This window comes from Panicum virgatum, chromosome 9N (genome assembly GCF_016808335.1).
Source record: "Panicum virgatum strain AP13 chromosome 9N, P.virgatum_v5, whole genome shotgun sequence".
Classification (NCBI taxonomy): Eukaryota; Viridiplantae; Streptophyta; class Magnoliopsida; order Poales; family Poaceae; genus Panicum; species Panicum virgatum.
The window spans coordinates 13,855,293-13,875,239 of NC_053153.1; the positions used below are offsets into that span (position 1 = coordinate 13,855,293).

The window sequence follows — 19,947 nt, forward strand, 5'->3', positions numbered from 1 at the left end:
CATGTTGCTTCGTCTACCTCGCCATCGCCATGGCCGGGCTTGTGTCGAGTTCCTGCGGTACAAGATCATCGGGAGGTGACAAAACCCGGACATCACGAGGGAAGGTGTTTAATGTGGATCATTTTTTTATAAAAAAAGATGTCAGGAGCACTGGCCAGTTATAAGAATTCAGCTAGGCTAATCGTAACGTAGATAGGCTGCCAGGAAGGCCAAAGACGCGTCTATCAGGGGCCTCACACCCGCACACACGCCTACACATATACCACCAGCCCCCGGTCCCCTATGGGAAAATCCCCCAAGTGCGACACTACTGTACACATATACCACCAGCCCCCGGCCCCCTATGGGAAAATTCCCCAGGTGCGACACTACTGTCGAGCCCGGGGCTCGAACTCTTGGCGGGGCCTCAGCGACATGAGATTCTAGCACGGATCACAATCTTCTTATCGCCACGTGTTTTTAGTAACTCCAGCATAATAACATCTAAACAGCCTCATATCTCAAATGCAGCATGATCCGCAGTGACTTCCTTCTCTATTTTTTTTTCCTTCCACTTCCTTTTTTTCTGTGCTGCGGCCTGCGGGTTTGTAACTCTTCAGTCGCGAGTCGCGACTGAAGATATCACATGCGGGTTAGCCCAGAACGGTCGGGTTAAAAGCCCATCCCGGTAAAAATGACGTTGGGAGGAAGATGACGGCAGTCATGTCCTAGGCGCCAACCACCAGGTGGGAAGCCGACAAAAATTCCGGCCTGATCGATCAGGCGGCACGGCAGGTCCACGCCCAGCACCAACCGTTATCCCGCGTGCGACAACGTCATCGACCAACGTTGACGCAGCACGTTCTGGCCGACTTTTCCCGTTGGGATCATCCTGATCATGAAATTCATAATACAGCATATTGGCAGGGTACCATTTTTAGGGTAAGTAAAAGTTTGAATAATTCAGTAAAATTCTACTAATGGACAGACACACACGCCACATGCCCACATGCCATCACTGACAGCAACTGACACTCGGTTTACACAAAGCCGCAAACAACCCAATTAACCCTGCCCAAAGCGCTAACCACAACTGTCACAAACAAAGGCATACCTTCTCCTCTCTCAACACAAAGGCAACGGCAGGCAGCTCAAAAGGAGCGGCCAGCCGCCAGCCAAGGGGGAACTTCTGCTGCTGCTGCTACGACGAAGCCACAAACAAGGGGACGCTTTGCATTCGCGGCCATTGCACATGCACTTGGGGTCCTTCTACACCACGACAAGTCGACAACCACCGCCATTATTCCAAGCTTTATTCGGTCCGTCCAGAGAGCCCAGGCCCTCCGCAGTAGCCCATGCCAATCACCATGGCCCTCGGAGCGGAGGACGAGTCGTGCGCCACGCTGCCGCCGGGAGGTGGCTGTCGGGGTTAGACGACAGTGGCTGCCTCCCATCATTGGCCTCCCCCGGTGTACACGCACGCGCCGTAGCCTGCGAGGAGAGAAACGAGCTTTCAGATTGCCTCGTCGGCAAGCTGCATGTATCCAAAGATGACATGCCATGTCCGGCAAGGAACCAGATGCTGACGATGCACATTACTGAGCAAGAAATTGAGCTAATCTACCTAGCAATCGTGTCAAAGATTTCAGCGTAACAACAAAAGCAAGCAGACACCTAGATAACGTGGGAGAGATGCTAGAGTGTGACTCCAATCCAATGCCAGATAGCATCATAGCAATGCAAACTTGGGCACTGTAACTTCAACCTGCCACTAATTCAAAAAAAAAACCTGCCACTAATTCTGTGGTCAAGCTTGCTGTCTGCACCTAAAACTGCAGGCTTTTTAAGCTGGGGAAAGTGGGACGCGTCAGAAAGCCTGCTGACCATCCGGTCAGCACATGCACATGGACAATGGATGAATGAAAGAGATGACGGGGAATGTAGAAAGCCGGTTCCCTTTCATCACGCGCATGTCATGCTACCATGGCACCATTGCCGTGTCTCTGCAGCGCTGCAAGCAGATTCGCATGAACAGACCCCGGACACACCAGGCCATGCCGGCGGCCCCGGCCTGCTTCGCGACGGCTGACGACGGCCGGGCGGCTCCATGACAGTCAAGCGTGGTGGAATGGAGAGATGCGGAGAGGCAGCAGGGGGGCGCGCGTGCGTGCACTTACTGGGGTTGTCGGAGGTCAGCGTGGCGGACGCCCGGAAGTCGCAGTTCCAGGGGTGGCGCCCCGCGGCCTGGTAGAGCTGGTTCATGGCGTACGTGGCGTGGGCGCGCACCGTGTTGGGCTCGAAGCACGCGCCGCCGGGCTGGATGGCGCCGCAGTCCACGCCCACCTGCGCGCACGCGTAGTCCAGGTCCGCCTGCAGCTCCGCGTCCGACGCGCCGTTCCGCGCCACGCACCACCCGCCGCCGGCCCTCGGCTGCCCCGCCGCCGGCGCCCCGGCCGCGGCCCCCGCCGCCAGCCCGGCGTCGTACGCCATGCTCAGGTCCGTGTGGTACAGCCCGAACGAGCGCTCCGACGCCGGCCCGGGCTTGAGGTCCTCGTCGTACAGCGCGAACAGGTACGTCTCCACCGGCTTCCCCGGCATCAGCGGCGTGCCGGCGCCGGACCGCAGGTGGGCCACCAGGTTCGACACGTACGCCCTGGCGTTCTCCACCGAGGCGCCGGGCTCGCCGGCGTCGCCCCTCGTCGGCCACCCCGTCTCCGCCACCACGATGTCCACGTTCCCGAACCCGGCGCGCACCATCGCGGACTTGACGGCGTCCAGCTGCGCGTCGAACATGTTGGTGTACTTGATCTTGGACCCGGCGTCGACGCGGCCGGCGTTGGGCTGGAAGAGGCAGAAGGCGAGCGTGTCCGGGCGCGGGTCGGACTGGTACGCGAACCACGGGTAGGGGTTGATCATGAATGGCGAGCCGGTCTTGCTGAGGAAGCCCAGGATGCCCTGCAGCTGCGGCGCAATGTCCGGGTGGAACGCGCCCGTGGACGGCGGGTCCGACTGCGCCATCACGCCCATGGTGTTGACGGTGGAGAACCTGACCCCCGCGGCGGCGCCGCCCGCGGCGGCGGCGGCGGCGCGGAGGTTCTGCATGGCCGGGAGCAGCGCCGCGGCCAGGGAGGCGTCCCCGGACTCGAGCACCTCGTTGCCCACGGCCACGGCGGAGATGGCCGTGGCCGGGACGAACGGGAGCACGTTGGCGGCGAGCCACCGCGACGCCGCGGCCAGGTCCGCGGCCAGCGAGGGGATGTCGCCGTTGGCCACGCCGACGACGACGGAGATGTTGGAGCCGGCCAGCGCGCGGATGAGCCCCGCGTCGACGCCGTAGAGCCGGACCTTGGAGATGGCCGTGGACTTGAGCAGCCGCGCCGTCTCCTCCGGCGGCGGCAGGTTGTCCGCCACCTCGCCGTAGTTGACGCCGATGTACGGCTGCGCGCCTGCACGCGCGCGAATGGCGCAAGGAAATCCGGCGGGGCCGTCGTCAATCGCCCACCGAGCAAAACCATCCGACAAAAAGATCCAATCCAGAAACTGAGAAAAGGCATAAAAATTCATCCGGAGATCTTTCCGGCTCGGAAAGCCTGGATTTCCCCATCCCCCGCCGGCCAACTTTCCGTGCACCCGTCGGGGCTCGCGATCGAGATTGCTATTGCCAAAAAGAGAGACTGCCGCCGCCGCCGCCGCCGCCGCTGCTAAAGGAAAAAGAGGCGGATTGGATTACTCACTCGCAGCGCAGGCGAGGCAGAGGAGCCAGATTGGCAGCAGAGAAGAGGCGGGCTTCCGCTTCCGCGCCGCCGCGCCCATGGAGCTCGTCACTGTCAGTCAGAGCCCAGAAAGAGAGGGAAAGGGACGGACGAGGACGAGCAGCGAGTGTGAGGTTCTGAGCTCAGCCACAGCCGGCGGCGAGTGGGCCGTTAAAACGTGGATCGATGAGAGGGGCGGAGCCGCCGGCCAGATGACGCGGAGGCGGATGCCTACGCTACGCCGGAGCCACCCACCCACCCCTACGGCGCTAGCAGGTGGGCCCATGGAGTGGCTTGCGGCCGTGTGACACGGGATCGCTCGCCGCGGGTAAGGTATCCGGTGTCTGGTGTACCGGAGGCTTGACTTGCGTCGCGTGGATGCCTGCTGGCTGCGTGCGACGGGGGAAGGAGGACGAGACGAGGGGACGCGCGCTGAGCTGTAGCCACGTGCGTGGGCCGTGGCGGGTAGGGTTGAAAACGGTGGGGAACGTCGGGAAACACCCAAACCGTTTCTGTTCCTGTTTTTTTTTGCCGGGAACAGAAATGGGAATAGGAAAAACGGACGGGAAAACGGAACCGGTATTACGGGATATCGGGAACGGAACATATCGGTCGGGAACATATCGATTACGATCGGAAATCGGTAACTCAAGACGGAAACATAATACATGTAACCACTCAAAACATTTAGCTCGACACATAGGTTACAACCAACCATCAATCAAATGCAAACAAACATACTGTCATGAGATAGTTTGATGAACATAATTGTTTGATGAACATAATGTCGAAAGGAACATAACTGACACAGAATGCCAACAGGCAACATAGGTTACGACTGACGACATATGCATGCAACAAACAATACTGTCCCTCTGTCTCCATCAAACCATGACCCACACGACACGAAACAGTTCAAACTTCAAAGGTCGAAATCTAAAAAAAACATGCCAACAGGCAACAGATCACAACTTGGCTAGCAGTCATAGAACTACCCATCATTAAGCTAGTGGCCCATCAACTTCTTCTCCATCACTATCTGCAACATCATCGTCCTAAAAAAGTAGATTCAATTAGTCAAATATACAACCATCAGTCCATCACAGGAAGCAAAATATACCAACTTTAAGAATTAATAGTAAGCAAAATATCAAAATTCTAAAGGAACTTGGCGGGCACAATACCTACAAATATACAACCATCAGTCCATCACAGGAAGCAAAATATACCAACCTTCTTATATGAAAATCAAAGTTAAACTGACACATAAATCAGCAAACATTGGTCATTAACTCATGATAATTGTATACATCAAACCGAGAAGCTTTTCACAGTGATAAGCATCACAGTGCCAGTATGCTACACCTCTACTCCTCTACTACCGCATTCCCCCCTCTGATAAGCATCACAGTGCCAGTATGCTACACAGTTCACAGAACACAGATTAATAGATTCACATGTTCTACTCATCAATTACCTGATGTCGGAGTCCGAGTAGGAGCAGCAAGATTGGTGGTATGCACCACCAATGGCAATGGCGGCTCTAGGATGAGCCGGTGCTGGGATGCCGACGAACCAGCGGCTGAAGCAGAAACACCTCCGGTCGGTGGCTTCTTTGAGCCTGGTGCGCCGCCGGCCGTCGATTCCATGTCCGGCGGGGTCGGGTCGTCGCGGACTCGGCCACTCGGGGACGCAGGGGCACCGGGCGCGCACGGCGCTAGCGCTGGCGTAGCGCCTGCTGGCCAGGGAGGCTGAGGCAGGGAGGGGGAGGCGGTGAAGCGTCCTCTCATAAGAGAGAACTTAAATGTGATACAAACATCAGTCCCAGGAGGCTGATGCCATATTTATTACATCAGATGGTTCATTACCGTACAAACCTCCGAGGAGGACACTCGATACAGATGATAATAACAAGTAACCAAGTTACGACATAACACCAGACCACAACCCACATGGGATCTAGCTCGGGCTCAGAGTACTGCGTCAGCGAAAGCATCTCGAACAGGGCCGGTTCCACAAGCAAGGTTGGGTGTAGAACGATAACCCTACTCGGCGTCGTCAGGTACGAAGTCTGGGTCTTCCTCTGTAAAAAGTAAGAATGGGGTGAGTACAAACGTACTCAGCAAGTCCAACCGCATCCACGGAGGGGGTTATATCAGAATAATATGCACAGGTAAATCAAGGGTAAGGTTACGGTTTAATTTGCAGAAAGCTAAATTTTATGCAGGGGTTCATTTAGCAGAAAACATTTCAGAAACCAGTTTTTAAATTGAGTAAAACGGAGTTCGAGTTTTAAACTGCTACCGGACTCCCCGTCCGTCGTAGCACATGGCACAACTGCCGGACATTATTCCAAAACAACTCACACCAACCCATCCCAAAAGAAAACACTAGTTATGTGACCACACCGTAACTCGCCCAATACCGTGGGCACGGCTATTCGAATAGCTTTTAACTCTGCAGAGGTGTGCAACTTTACCCATAAGCGGGTACCACAGCACGAGCACCGAAGTAAGGGAGGAGAGAGGAAAGGAGGAGAAAGGAAAAGAAAATGGGAAGAAGAAAAGAAAAAAAAAAGGAGGGAAGGGAGAGAAAGAAAGAGAGAGACATAGGGAGATTCGCGCCGAGATCACGGCGTCGATCGCGGAGCTGGTCGGTCGCGTTCCGCGGTCGCCCGCGTGCACTGACGAGGCCACAGGTCGAGATGCTGGAGATCGGACGATTGGAACAGGGAAAGATTCCGGGAATTAGGGCGGACTTTGAGCTCAACGATGGAACACTTAGTTTTGAAAATAATTATCGCACGATTTAATTTAGCGGATTTTTGGGATGTTACAGGCGGATGGGAAGGAGGGAGGACTGCGGGGTGCGGCCGTGCGGGGGTGCGCGGGCGCCTAGCGAGTGGCGGCCGGCGGCTGGGATGGGAGGCGGAGGCGGAGGACTGCGGGGTGTGGTGCGGCGGGGTGCGGGCGTGCGGGCGGCGGCCAGGTAGGGAGTGGTGGCCGGTGGGGGTGGCCTAGTGGTGGTGGAGGACTCGATTAGGGTTTGTATTTTGGAAGGGGTCTTGTTGCCTGTTGGGCCGGGCCGAGAGGGAGTTGCGGGGAGGGCGGGAGACCGCTGGGCTGAATTTGGTATGGAAGCTGAAAACGGGAACGACCGCCGGGAATTCCTGTATGTAATATGGTAACCGCGAAAACGGTCGGGAAATGCCCTCTCCTGTTTCCGTTCCCGTTACCGCCGAAATTTCCCGTTTTTTTTTCTGTTCCCGTTTTTTTTGGCCGAAACGGTACACGTTCAGTTAATACGGGATTTGGTGCCGGTCGGGACGGGACCGTCCCGTTTTCAACCCTAGTGGCGCGTGGACGGCGGTCGGATCTCTCGGGACGACGGCGGGATGGGATGGCTGGCTCCGACAGGCGTCGCAGAGGCAGAGGACGGTGGTGGGACCATGGAATACAAAACCGCTCGATAATCGCGATTATCGGTAAAATTTACCGTTACCGATGTTGACTGATATCGGTTTTCAATTGATTTTTCGATGGATTTCGATCCAAATTTTAAAAATTCAAAGAAATTTATAACTAGTGTGGAAAAAATTCTATAAAAAACTAGAGCCTCTCTATAGTCTAGAATGATGTCACATATTAAAAACAACCACCGTTTGCTTAGACAAAAAATGTTTCCAATACTAAAGCCTGATAATTGATGCAAATCCATCGATAATCAATGCAAATCAGTTGATATTCAACAATTTTGGTTGATTTTCTATTTCCTTTCACCAACTTGACCAAATATGCATGGGGTATTTACTATATTGTTGTATATTATGCTACAAATGGATGGTTATACTGATAATTTGCAATGTAGATTAGTGTTAAATATTAGTGGTGGGAAGAAAGACTTCAATGTTGATTTGTTGTTAAATCAGTTAGGATACAATAGGCTTCAATGTTGACTATAATATGTATGCTTATACTAAAAAAACTATGTCTAACTGGTTTACATAATTATTATAAAAAAGTGTCATTTATGAAAAATGGATGTTTTAAGTGCCTTTCTGTATGAATTATGGATGTGGTCAGATGAGTCTGTTACCAATTTGCATAAAACTTGTGTCAATTTATGCTAATATGGACAATGTGGTTTGTATGGACTATGTACTTTTTTGTATTTATGTGCAATTTCATTTGGTGTATGCCTATTTGTGTGGTTTGCATAATTATACATAACATGGATATATGTAATATGTATCTATAGTTTATTCAATTTATGTCCAAAATATATGTACATGTTTATTTCTAATGCAATTCTATCGTAAGCTACGTATGTATGTATAATTTACCTTATAAAATACCATACTTAACAAACCAAATAAAAATACTATAAAAATTTCTATTTTCCATCTGCTAAATACATTTCTCAGCCGAATTTTCGATAAATCGACCGATTTGCATCGATTATCAATGATAAATCATTGATTATCGATATTTGAATTTGACCTTCCTTATCAGTCGATTTTAGCGATATTTCACCGATTTTCAATCGATTATCGATACCGGAGGGCACTGATAAACCATGTATCAGTGATAACGTAAACCCTGGGTGGGACGGCGAGACGGGGAGAGCCGTTGAGCGCGGGCGCGGCATGATTGTGGCCGGACTACGAACCACGGTGGCACAGTCCCCGATCTGGTGCTGCGGCCGTGTGGGTTTCACTTTTCACCACGACCGGCCGGCGCGGCGCGGGTGGTAACTTTTTTGCGGTGAGGTCGCGCGGCAAGACGACGTCGACGGCATGGCGTGAATGGACAGAACGCCCGGTTGCGTTCTTCTACGCTCCTCCGCGCCAATGATAGATGCCGTCCGCATTGCCTAGCTAGTTTATCATCCACCACCAGCTCAACACTTTGAATCAGGTTCTTCGTGGCCGCTTTTCTCCCCCGGCCTGCAAACCAAACTTTGCGGGTATAAGAGCAGGTACAACAATGGGTTTAAAAGTCAAACTAGTCAGTATTTTTGCTGATGTGGAGGAGATAAGGTAGGAAAGAAAAGAGAGCTTGGCTCTTGTTCTAGCATCAAGATTGGCACGGAAACATAGGCATTTGGGGGTCCAAATAAAAATACATGTGAGGAAGAGTAGAAAAGAGAGGGTCCAAATAAAAATACATGTGAGGAAGAGTAGAAAAGAGAAAATAAGACATGACATCACATAATAATAAAAAAATATTTTAGAGCCAAATATGAGACAATTATTGTATGGCTTAGCTCTTATTAGTTGGCTTATAATCAAGTACTTGGCTCTACTATTAACTATGATCTAAACAAGAGCACGAGAATCTACGCAGCACGCGCGTTTGGTTATTTTTGGGGATCAACAGGGGAGCCGCGAGAGAACAGAACATCTTGTTGTCAGTTTTTTTTATGAAACCCTTGTTGTCAGTATTCAGTGACTAGAGAAATAGAAGGGGTATCTTTCAAAAGAAAAAAAAAGAAGGGGACAGGGAGAAGATGCGCGATCATGCAGCACGCTATGATGTGGGCCTGCTTAAGTTAAAAAAAAAAAGATGTGGGCCTGCATGCCTTCCCAGGCGGGGCACGGAGCAGAACGATGGCCCCTTGCTTGCTTCGGTCGGTCTAGTGGTCTATTACTGCTCTTGATCAGACAGCCTGTAACGACGTCTGCTCTACGGCTGGTATACGTGTGTAGATTACGGCTCATGATCCCGAGGTCCAAGGAAAGTACTCCATGCACCATGTCTCCGTTTGGTTTGTAGCGTACTAAATAATAAATAATAACATTTTGACCGCTAATTACGTGTCAAACAAAGTCAGCTTACAAAACCAACTCCAGAACTCCGCACTAGTGACTCTGAAGAATCTAATGAGGCCTTTGACCGCGCGATTAGAGGATGGTACTGTAGCATCAATGTAGCAAATCATCAACTAATTATCGTCATTAGATTCGTCGCGAAAAATTACACTCGTCTCTAAAAATATTTTGTAAATAGATTTCATTTAACATACTATGCATGCGAGATTCGCTTTGTAGCGCTGGAGAACCAAACAAACCAGGCTTCGCTTTCTTTTTAGACGAAGGAAGTTTTCCTTTCCATGACCGTTTGCAAGCCAGCAACGCATGTGCAGAGAACGGCGCACAAATCCCCAAGAGTATTGTGCTGAATACTGCTGGGCCGGCCCGACGAGAGAAACGTAGGATGTTGGGCCCTATAGCTCAGGTAAAATGGGGGCAAGGGGCCCATTATGAGAGGCTTTGAGGGCAATGAAGACAAACTGTCGAGTACGGAGTATAAAACAATCGCAGACCGATGTCAACATTATGCCAGGTCAGAAAGGATATAAATACTTGGGTACAATATTTGAAAATTGTAGATTCATAGGAATTTTAGTGTACACTTAACAAGGTTCAAGCTCCTGCAAAGTCTCATCTGAATCTCTCTTCAATGTCCTATGCTTACTTGCTTAGCCTGACTCCCTTGATTAACCTTCCAGGCATCATTATCTTGCTCACTCCCACTCTCTGCCCTAGTATCATTCATCACTGGGTCCTTGTTCCTCTTTGCTTTTCTAATTTCTATGTGCAAGGAGCAAACAGTCCTTCCCATTGCGTAGCTGTGGGAACACTAACTTGAGCCTAAGCCACCGTTTCTCTCAATGCTATAACTAGCTAGAGAGAAATATTTCATTTGTCCTATTTTTCTCTTCTTAGGCCAATCTTAGTGCACAATTTTATTTATCTGTCTTATTCTCTTCCTTTTGCCTCTCTCTTTCTCCTCCCACCTCCACAGGTGGAACAAAAATAGTAAGAGGAGGAGGCTGATGATTGCCTTTCTTCTAGTGAGGCCGATTTGGGAGAAGCCCTCTGAAACAGTTGATATTTTACATTGAATACACACGTCTCATCTGTTTTGAAATTAACATTGCAAGCCTATCAAAATATGATACTGAGCGTACGAATTCATTCGAAACAGAGAATTCGGCTCAATTTTCTCGATTTCGCCAATTTGCAAGCCTCTCTTTCTCCTCCCAAAAAAAATAGTAAGAGGAGGGGGGCCTCAATGGGTAGTAGCGTTGCACACCGCTACAGACGTGTGGTTTGGAGCCCCTGGTTACTCCAACAGTGAATCCACCCTACAGTAACTATCTTTATCAACGATCAAGAGAATGCTATTATAGCACGTAAGTATTTACTCTCTATTTTTTTACATAGCATATTAGTTTTGTCCTAAGTCAATTTTTATCAATTTTGATCGAATTTGTAGAAAAAAATAATAACATTTACAATACAAAATTTATTTTATTGAATCCACTATGAAATGTATATTGATAGTGTATAGTTGGGTAGTAAAGTTTGATTAAAGTTGGCTAACTTTGACTTAGTATAAACCTAATAAAATATGTAAATAATAACGGAGTGAGTATTTGTTTGGCTTCTACTTCTAGATTCTACTCGGTACTATGTGCAACTATTAAGAGAAGATACTTGAGAAGCATGTATAAAACTTTTTTTTTGTGAAATGTTTAAAACTTTTTGTGTGCTTGAAAAATTTGAAACCTCTTAAAAGCAAACTCTACTCGTATCAGCTCAGCGGAAGCACTTATAAACCCAACCAAAAAGTCTTATTGGCGTGCTACAGGTATTGAGAACTTTAAGATCCGTGCTGAGCATGTGTAATCTTAAGAAGCTTTCCCACCTAATAGACCTGGCCGAAATTTGTTTGCGCGATTCTGTCCCCGTCGTGGCCTCGTCGTCCCCTGGACGACTTTTCCCACACACAACCCCAACCCCAGCCCACCGCGGCGCGGCGGAATCCAGTTCCACCCAGCCGAGCCCCCCAACCCAAATCGAGCCGAGCCCCCCGCGCCGCCGAATCCCGCGGCCTCGGAGATCCAGAAGGGTCTAGAAGCAGCGGGGGAGGCGCCGCCGGAAGCGGAGGAAAGCAGGCGCCGGTGGTGGCGAAGTCGTCGGCGTCGGGGGCGGCGCCGGCGCCGGCTGGGGTGGCTGCGATGATAACCCGGTCGAAGCTGGTGGAGCAGCTCCGCGACTACCAGATCCGATCCCAGCACAAGTAAATCCCGCGCCCACCTCCATTCCCCCTCCCACCCCCGACTGGAACTCCGCCTAGTTCGTAGAGATTGACTAGCTGCGTGCTCAGATCTCGTGCTCCCGGATGCGCAAAATTAGCCACACGGTCTGTAGTGCAGTGGGTTGAGCTGCGTCCTTGGTAGGGAATGCGGTTGTAATCTGGTGGGACGAGTCGACTGAGTAGGGAATGCCTGTTTTGATGCGTAGAGGCATTGCCAATTTGCCTGTTTTGACAAGTTATGTTATGGGATTATGGCAGTGTCTGCTCTGGTGATTGTTGTTAAGAACAGGATCTTGTGGTGCTCTCTACCTGGATTTTATATGTCCTGGGGAGCCAAATGCGTTTATATTTGTTCATTCAGTCTATTTCAAACCGGCCTCATTGAAAGTGTCACGGTTTTTTTCTGAATGTAGACTGTACTATAATGTTTCTCATAGGGTTGAGCTTCACTGGTTTTAGCCATGGTTAACAAATCATGCCCTCACTTACTATCTAACACTGCCCTACTACATACAACATTAGAGGGAGTTAACTCATCACTAGCAGCAGCACACTTCCTTGAGGTTTTTAGAACAGCACTGCCAAACCATGCTGGCAGCAGCAGCAACAACAACAACAACATAGTCTTTTTTCCCAAGCAAGTGAAACCCAAAACCATGCTAGCAGACCACTAAATGTTTCACATGTGCATTTGGAAGTTGCTTGCTCTCTGAACATGTCAGCAACTGTGTAGCATGCAGAATAGTTTCTTCTCCCTGTTAGCCTGTCCTATCTGAGATATATGTTCCACTTCACTAATCTGAACATTCTTCTGCTCTCTATGTTCTGCAGGCGTGACATTATCGGAGCAATCTCATGGGGCTTGCTGTGTTGCTTTCTGATAATATCCTCGTACATGACGCTATACTTCAGGCACTTTTGGCTTAGTGCTGTTATCATCTCACTCGGCATTCTTCTTCCTGCCGGCCTGTATATTTTGAGGCAGAGAAAGCTGGCTAAGAAGAGAGAAAGAAGACTGTTGTTGCCTCTCTCCATGTAATGTTGTTGGTAGATTCCTTGTTTCTGCACTTGTTCTTGTCTTGATAGAATCCTTATTCTTGGCTTGCTGCTTGCCTAGCACACATCCAACATTCTATACGTCTCTGGCCATTAATATACATCCTTAGTGTTTTCCGGAGTTCTACAAGAGTTATGATTATTGCACGATGTGCAAGTAGATATCCTCTAATGTTTTGAGGGTATGATAGGTTGTGCCATACGCTACATTTTTACTTTTTTGGTTTTGGTCTGATGGATACCTGCAGCCTGAAGAAATATCTCAACATGTCAGATTACACAGGGTATCACCACACTTTTGTATCTAAATATTGTTTTTTGTTCTGATGGAACTTGTTAGCTTTGATTTCCTTGTGGATTTCTTATTCCCACAGCCCAATTGATATTTGTTTTGAGAAAGTTGTATGTCGGAAGGCCGAGCCGATAGGCACTGTATATTTTCTTACCGCTGGAATGGATTTGTACTGGTAGTCGCTGCAACTTATTTGCTTCTAATGCTAACTCTTGCAAACATTAACACAGGCGACATGTTTTGCTTGTGCTGTATGCCTGTACCTTTGTACCAGCTCTTGAGCTCAAGGTGAACTTTACGGTCCTTTTGGACAGAAGTAGGACGAGAATCCAAAGAATGGGATCAGTTTATACAGGATTTCAAGCGTTACCAGTGCGACCCAAATTTCAAAATGATTTTCGATGAATGCGATGTTTTTTTATTTGAAAATTTTGCAGGAGCACTGCTATTGTGCTATGTCATATGAATGCAAAGCATGCTGAAATTGCACAGTACGTGACCATCACCCTCGAGGAATTGCGTCGCCTGAGGGCCTGAGGGCACTCTCAGAATTTCAGTCTTCATTTTCTCACAAAAGGAGGAGGCAGTCTTCAGTTTCCATGCTTGCCTTCAAGGGTTGCATGTTTCCAGTGGAGGAAGAAGTTTCATGAACTGATTCCTGCCACTGTCCGCTGTTGGATGATGCGGTTACGTAGTAATGTGTCTGCTGCAGAATCACATTGTCTGATCGGCCCCATAACTATTCAGAGTTTCAGACATTGCTAAGGTGTTCAGGAAATGCACGCAGGTCGATCGGGGCTCATCGATCACCGAGACCGGGAGGAAGACCGATCCACAAACTCACCGAGACATGCGTTACGGGCACGCCATCAACCAACTCAACGCCATCAACTCGCAGTCGGACTCACTCCGGCAATAAATACTCGACTTGCCTCCCTCTCCGACACTCGACTACTCAACTCGCGCGCATTCCTCGCTCGCATCGCCACCGGCCGCCGCCTCTGCCCCGCCTCCCTGCCTAGGGCAGGCAATCCGCCGTCTTCTCTTCTTCCGATCGCGATGGCCGCCTGCGTAGAGGTAGAGCCTGCTGCCGCTGCGAGGCCGGCCGGTCTGAAGAGGAAGCGCATCGCCGTCAGCAGCGCGGAGCCGTACGACGAGATGAGCCGCCTCGGCGAGGGGGCCTTCGGCGCGGTCGTCAAGGCGCGCCACCGCGGCACGGGCCAGATCGTCGCCATCAAGCGCGTCGGCGAGGCCCACGGCGGGCACGCTGCGCTGCTGCGGGAGGCGCGCTTCCTCGAGGAGGCGTCAGGCGGCGCCGCCAACCCATTCGTCGTCGGCTTCCACGGCGTCGTCCGCGCCCCGGCCACCTTGGACCTCGGCCTCGTCATGGAGTGCGTAGGCCCCAGCCTCCACGGCCTCCTCCGCCAGCGCGGGGCCCGTATATCAATTTTCTTCACATCTAATAAATTAATTTTATTCACAAAAACATTCAACTGTGAGTACATAGATTCGGTATTTTCATGATCAAATTGCTTGAAGCTATTTAGTCTATTAATGAGAACATGATATCTTTCGTTTGCCACATTTTTTGTGCCCTCATGGTTCTCCTTGATAGTCTTCCAAAGATCCTTAGCATTTTCACAAGCAAATACATGATTGAAAATTTTATCATCAAAAGAACTTAAGATTACACATTTTGCAATAGCATCAATTGTTTCTCTTATTGACCTTTGCTTTTCATGCATTCACTAGTTACTCTCCAAACATTTAGGCCCTTAGCTTGGAGATGTGATTCTATTAAAATCTTCCATCGTTGGAAGCCTGTACCATCGAACCGTGGAGGAGGTCCTAAAGAATTCATCCCTTCCCCGATGAGCTAACTCACTAGGCGGTGAAGCCTAATACCGATCCTATGAGCCGGTAACACAAATTGCCAATGGAATTGATTTTTTTTTGTGAGAGATGTGAGTCCCGGATCTGATAGCAATTGAAAGGAATCGGGAGCTCGTAGCCTAAGAGGGGGAGGGGGTGAATTAGGCAAAATAAAAAGTTTAACCTCAAGCTCCAACTACTTGCACATAAATTAACCTAAGATCATACTATCTAGATATGCAACTAGTGTTCAACTAGTGTGAAAACCCTCATCCCAAAAGAGTTATGCAACCTATAGCCAATCCTATCAAGATTCTACTCTAGAAAGTAAAGACAAACAGAGATTGCAATAAGTAAATGCGGAAACTTAAAGAGTGATGAGAGAATGCAAACTCTTGTGACACGAGGATTTATCCTGTGGTTCGGTTAGCCACAAAGACACACCTACATCTACGTTGTTGAAGCACTCACAAAGAGTATTGCTTCTCGGCCACCAAGTCTCTTCCGTGAACACTCACGGTCATCTTGGCCCCAGGTTCCACTAAGGAGCTTCTCCACCGAGGAAGGGGGTCTCCACGTTCCCCGTACAAAGCTTGTCGACGCCGCTCCACACCAAGCCGGAGGGTCGTTGACGTGCCGGTGAGTCACCAAGACTCCAAGGATGGCCGGCTCACCGAGATCTTCTTGTTGGCTCACTCAAGAACCAGCCACAAGGTACAATGCCTTGCTACTACACTCACTCATGAGCTATTCTAGCACTCTCACTTACAAGGATGTGCTAAACCTAAAGGATTTGATCACTTTGCTCTTGGGTTGGCTTGGAGATGTTCTTGGATGTGTGTAGGTCTTCTTTGAACTCCAGCAATCTTTAAATGACCGGAGGAACCCATATATATAGCCCTCAAAGTGAACTTTTAGAGCCGTTAATCTTTTTCTGCGCAGGGCGTCGGATAATCCGACGTGGCTCTGAGATAGGCGTCGGATCATCCGACCCCACTAGGATTCCCCTGATAGCCGTTACTCTGCTGACGTCATTTATCCGACTCGTTAATCCGACGCTGTGTGTCTTGCTTGGTGGGATTATCCGGTGTCAATAGAGATTTGAATTCCAAAGCCAACGGCACTTGATCATTTCCACTGACCATTACTCCTACGCTAAGATTTCCAACTTGGTTGGTCGGATCATCCGATCCCACAGCATGATTTCCAACTCGAGAAACATGCTCTCTGGTACATCATCCGAGCATTAGTCCAAACCTTCTTTTGACTGCGTTGGATAATCCGACTTCTTTGACATGTTTATCCGACGCAGTCAATTCGGATAATCCGACCCTACTGTGTCTGCAGAACTCGTCCAATTCAGTATTTTTTTGAGTTCTTTCTTCGTGTTTTGTTTCACTAGGGCTTTTTACTTCATTCTAGGGACTTGATGAGATACACTTGACACACACGTTAAACTCATTGATTACGTTGTCATACGATCACCAAAATCACTCGAAATAGGCTAAATGAGGTTACAGCCCTGCGGCTTGGCGTCGGAGGCAGCGGTGCCCCCACATCATTGGCCATATTGGGAAAGTAACACGCTGAGAGCTCGAGAGCCCGGTCCTGTAGACTAGCGTAGAAGCCACCGTACGGAACAGCTACTTGACGCCACCGCCGCCGCCAAGATCAGGCAAGAACACATCATCGTCCAGCGCCGCCATCCCACCCCTTGCAGCCGGGAACAACACCCAGATGGTGCCGCCTAGCTGCGCGACGGGCAGCACGCCAGCACGGGCGCGAGCCCGGTGCTGCGCTACGTCTGCACGTCTAGCTCGTCACCATCCTGCAACATAAGATCCACGCTAAGTAGCTTCTTGGCAACGAAGACGCTATGCAGTCTTTGCGCCGCCGCTGGGTATCGTGAGCTAACCCGTACAGTTCGCTTCAGCTAGGCGAGTTTGCGGTGTATAGGCTGTGCGGGTTCGCGGCGAGGGTAGAGCCGGCGGGTTCGCAACGTGGGCCGCGCCACTTGCATCCCTAGATAGGGGGGATTACGAATCGATGGCAATAAAATAACACTTGTTCATTCTCTCACCACCACGAGATAACGAAAACAAGTGCGGTGAGGAACGTATCTACTGTATATACACATATAAGCCGTGCAGCCTATCCATTTTGCCTTTGGCGTGCTATGTCAACAAGCTTATCCGCGTCACCTTATTAGCTGCTTAATCAGTAGATCCTCCGTTGACCACGTCGACCGAGAGCTTCGTCGTCGCAGCAGGCACCTTTGCCAATTTGGTATATCAATTTCGCCGCGCCAACATGCGCTTTTCAGAAAGTAAAAAATAGCGTTTTTTGCAATTCTTGAATCGTAGGAGTAAAAGTTAAGCCGCTGCTGCAGTCCCATCTACACACTGTTTAATTTGTCGCCTGCGAATTTAACATCCATAATATTCTCGGTCAACACTCAACAGAGAATGCATGTACTGAATTTAATCTGACCAGCAGATTAATTCTTGTAATATAATTAACCAACTCCTCCAATTCGACAGATAATCAAGCTCCAAAATTAATTAGTAACGAATGTGTACTTAATTTCCTCTTCCTGATGAATCACGAAAGGGCCGGGCATATGCTGGATTAAGCCCTTGTTTAGTTGTAAAAACTTTTGGAATTTTGACACTTTAGTACTTTCGTTTGTATTTGGTAATTATTATCCGATTATGCGTTAACTAGACTCAAAAGATTCGTCTCGCAAATTACAGACAAACTGTTTAATTAGTTATTTTGTTTAGCTATATTTAATACTTTATGTATGCGTTCAAAGATTCGATGTGATGAGAAATCTTGTAAAATTTTGAAATTTTAGATGCAACTAAACAAAGCTAAAAAAAAAGTGTAGTGCAGCCTGACGCTGACAACTCAATCGGCACGGCCAGGAGTACGGCGCGGTACAAGTATCTTACGGGCACATACACCGGCACCTGATTGGCTGGTTTATTCAGCGGCCGAATTGTTTGAGGCTGCGTTTAGTTCTAAAAAAAGTTTGTGCAGTACCCGTCACATGAAATTTTCGGACACATACATGGAGCATTAAATGCAGTTGAAAAAAATAAATAATTACATAGTCTAACTGATTTCTACGAGATGAATCTAATAATGCTAATTAATCCATGATTAGACATTAATTATCAAATAACAACGAAATATGCTATAATAGCCAAACTGAAACTTTTTCACCAACTAAACACACCCTGAGCCGGTCGAAGCAAGACGCAGCCGTCTATTTGGATGGATAATGTACATGATGACCTCAGCGACAGCGCCGGTACAGTACGGCGTGCCGTTGCATCACTGTTGAGTGGAGTACGTAATTGCCGATTGGAATATATACACAGTTAATTAATCCCAATGTCAACGAACTTGCCTGAATGATCAATGTCAACCACCTACTCTCCACGCTAGCTGGCTGCTTGTGCTCAACAAGCATGGAATCGCATGCTATTTAGTAGTACGTCCCACTGCCGGAAAAGAAAAGGATAGGGTTTTTTTTCTATATCTTACTCCCTCCGTACTGAAATGTAAGACATCCTGGTATTTTACTAGATTCATTGAACATTCTCTGAATTTAGACAAACTGTATGTTGAACATTATATGAATCTGAACACAGTAAAATACTCTCAAGATGCCTTACATTTCAGGACGGAGGAAATATACATGCAAGTATTAGATAATGCCTACACCTAGATTAATTTTGGGTCTTTAAATCTCGATCAACGGCTGTGTTCAGCGACTATCTCTCTACTACTACCTTCCCTGCTGGCTACTTCCATTAGTCTCTAGCTACTGACAAGCTCTGGGCATCGCCAACGCCGGCGTGACCACGAACGACATGCTTGCCGCCCCCGTCTCGTCGTCAGCGCCGGCGAGCGAGGCTCACTGACAATATCTTTCTTCTCGCCGGCGCAAGCCCGTCCAGCTCCGACAGCACCCCCGTCACTGAAGCCACCGAGCGAGCATTATTTCCCTAAAAACATAATGCCACCTTTTTCACACGCCCAATTGCAACTGACCGTTACATGTAGTATCTTTTTGCATTTTTATATCTCTAAAGTTAATCCGTTGAAAAACTTGCTTCCAACCTACGAAAAGTTAGTCTAGCCCTATAAATGATTCTGTTCTTGTGCTATATGGTATTGTGTATCACCGTACTGAATTTGGACTTAAAACACAAAGGGAAATGACCTTTCATTAGGGGTGAGCTAACCAGTTTGAACAACTATGTGGCGTCAAATGAGGGAAAAGGTCGTAGTTTGTGTCCAATTGGACAACGACCACAGTTTAACACAATCTCGCACTTTTAGGCGATCAAAAAGGTTTCCTTGCATCTTAGTGGATGGCTGCCCTTTTCTTTTGAAAAAAATCATTTCAATATTTCACCAATCCACTTTATCTACCTATCCCTCTAAATAAAATTTTGTCTTCATTTACTCTCATAAGTTATTTAGGTTGGTCCAATATACTGTCTAATAAGATTTTTTTTCTCAATGTACAGGTTGAGTTTTACGTCCAAACTTCATGAATGGATAGAGAATATAATGCTTTATATTAGAAAAATGCATACATTGAGAATTTTTAATAGTTATTTTATAGGTTAGGAACATTAAATATAAAATTAACACTTGAGATACAAAATTGTATCAAAAGTAATAATGAAAAATTCCTAAAGGACTTTTTTTACATCAAATATCATATTACAAGTAACATCGCAAAATTTGATCTTAAAACTCAACTTGTACATGGAGAAAATAAAAAAAATATTATAGGAATATAATAGATTGGGACCAACTGAAATACAAGGGACTAAATCGAGTCTAAATTTTGTTCGATGCTTAAGTAGAT

The 19,947-nt window shown here is 48.3% G+C and overlaps 3 protein-coding genes across 3 annotated transcripts; 2 read left to right on the forward strand and 1 right to left on the reverse strand.

Moving 5' to 3' along the window:
* Window positions 1-872: 872 nt before the first annotated feature.
* On the reverse strand, window positions 873-4,105 carry LOC120688518 (glucan endo-1,3-beta-glucosidase 7-like). Its single transcript, XM_039970866.1, has 3 exons — window positions 3,714-4,105; window positions 2,157-3,425; window positions 873-1,470 (listed from the first exon to the last, which is right to left on the reverse strand). Exons 1-3 carry the CDS (start codon window positions 3,790-3,792, stop codon window positions 1,433-1,435), a joined length of 1,386 nt encoding a protein of 461 aa, XP_039826800.1. The 5' UTR covers window positions 3,793-4,105; the 3' UTR covers window positions 873-1,432.
* Window positions 4,106-11,464: 7,359 nt separating this feature from the next.
* On the forward strand, window positions 11,465-13,372 carry LOC120688733. The gene is made up of 2 exons (XM_039971115.1): window positions 11,465-11,818; window positions 12,668-13,372. The coding sequence occupies exons 1-2, from the start codon at window positions 11,757-11,759 to the stop codon at window positions 12,873-12,875; spliced, it is 270 nt and encodes an 89-aa protein (XP_039827049.1). The 5' UTR covers window positions 11,465-11,756; the 3' UTR covers window positions 12,876-13,372.
* An 871-nt stretch (window positions 13,373-14,243) lies between these two features.
* Window positions 14,244-19,605, forward strand: LOC120688734 (cyclin-dependent kinase 5 homolog). The gene is made up of 2 exons (XM_039971116.1): window positions 14,244-14,622; window positions 19,601-19,605. Exons 1-2 carry the CDS (start codon window positions 14,244-14,246, stop codon window positions 19,603-19,605), a joined length of 384 nt encoding a protein of 127 aa, XP_039827050.1.
* The last annotated feature ends 342 nt before the right edge of the window (window positions 19,606-19,947 follow it).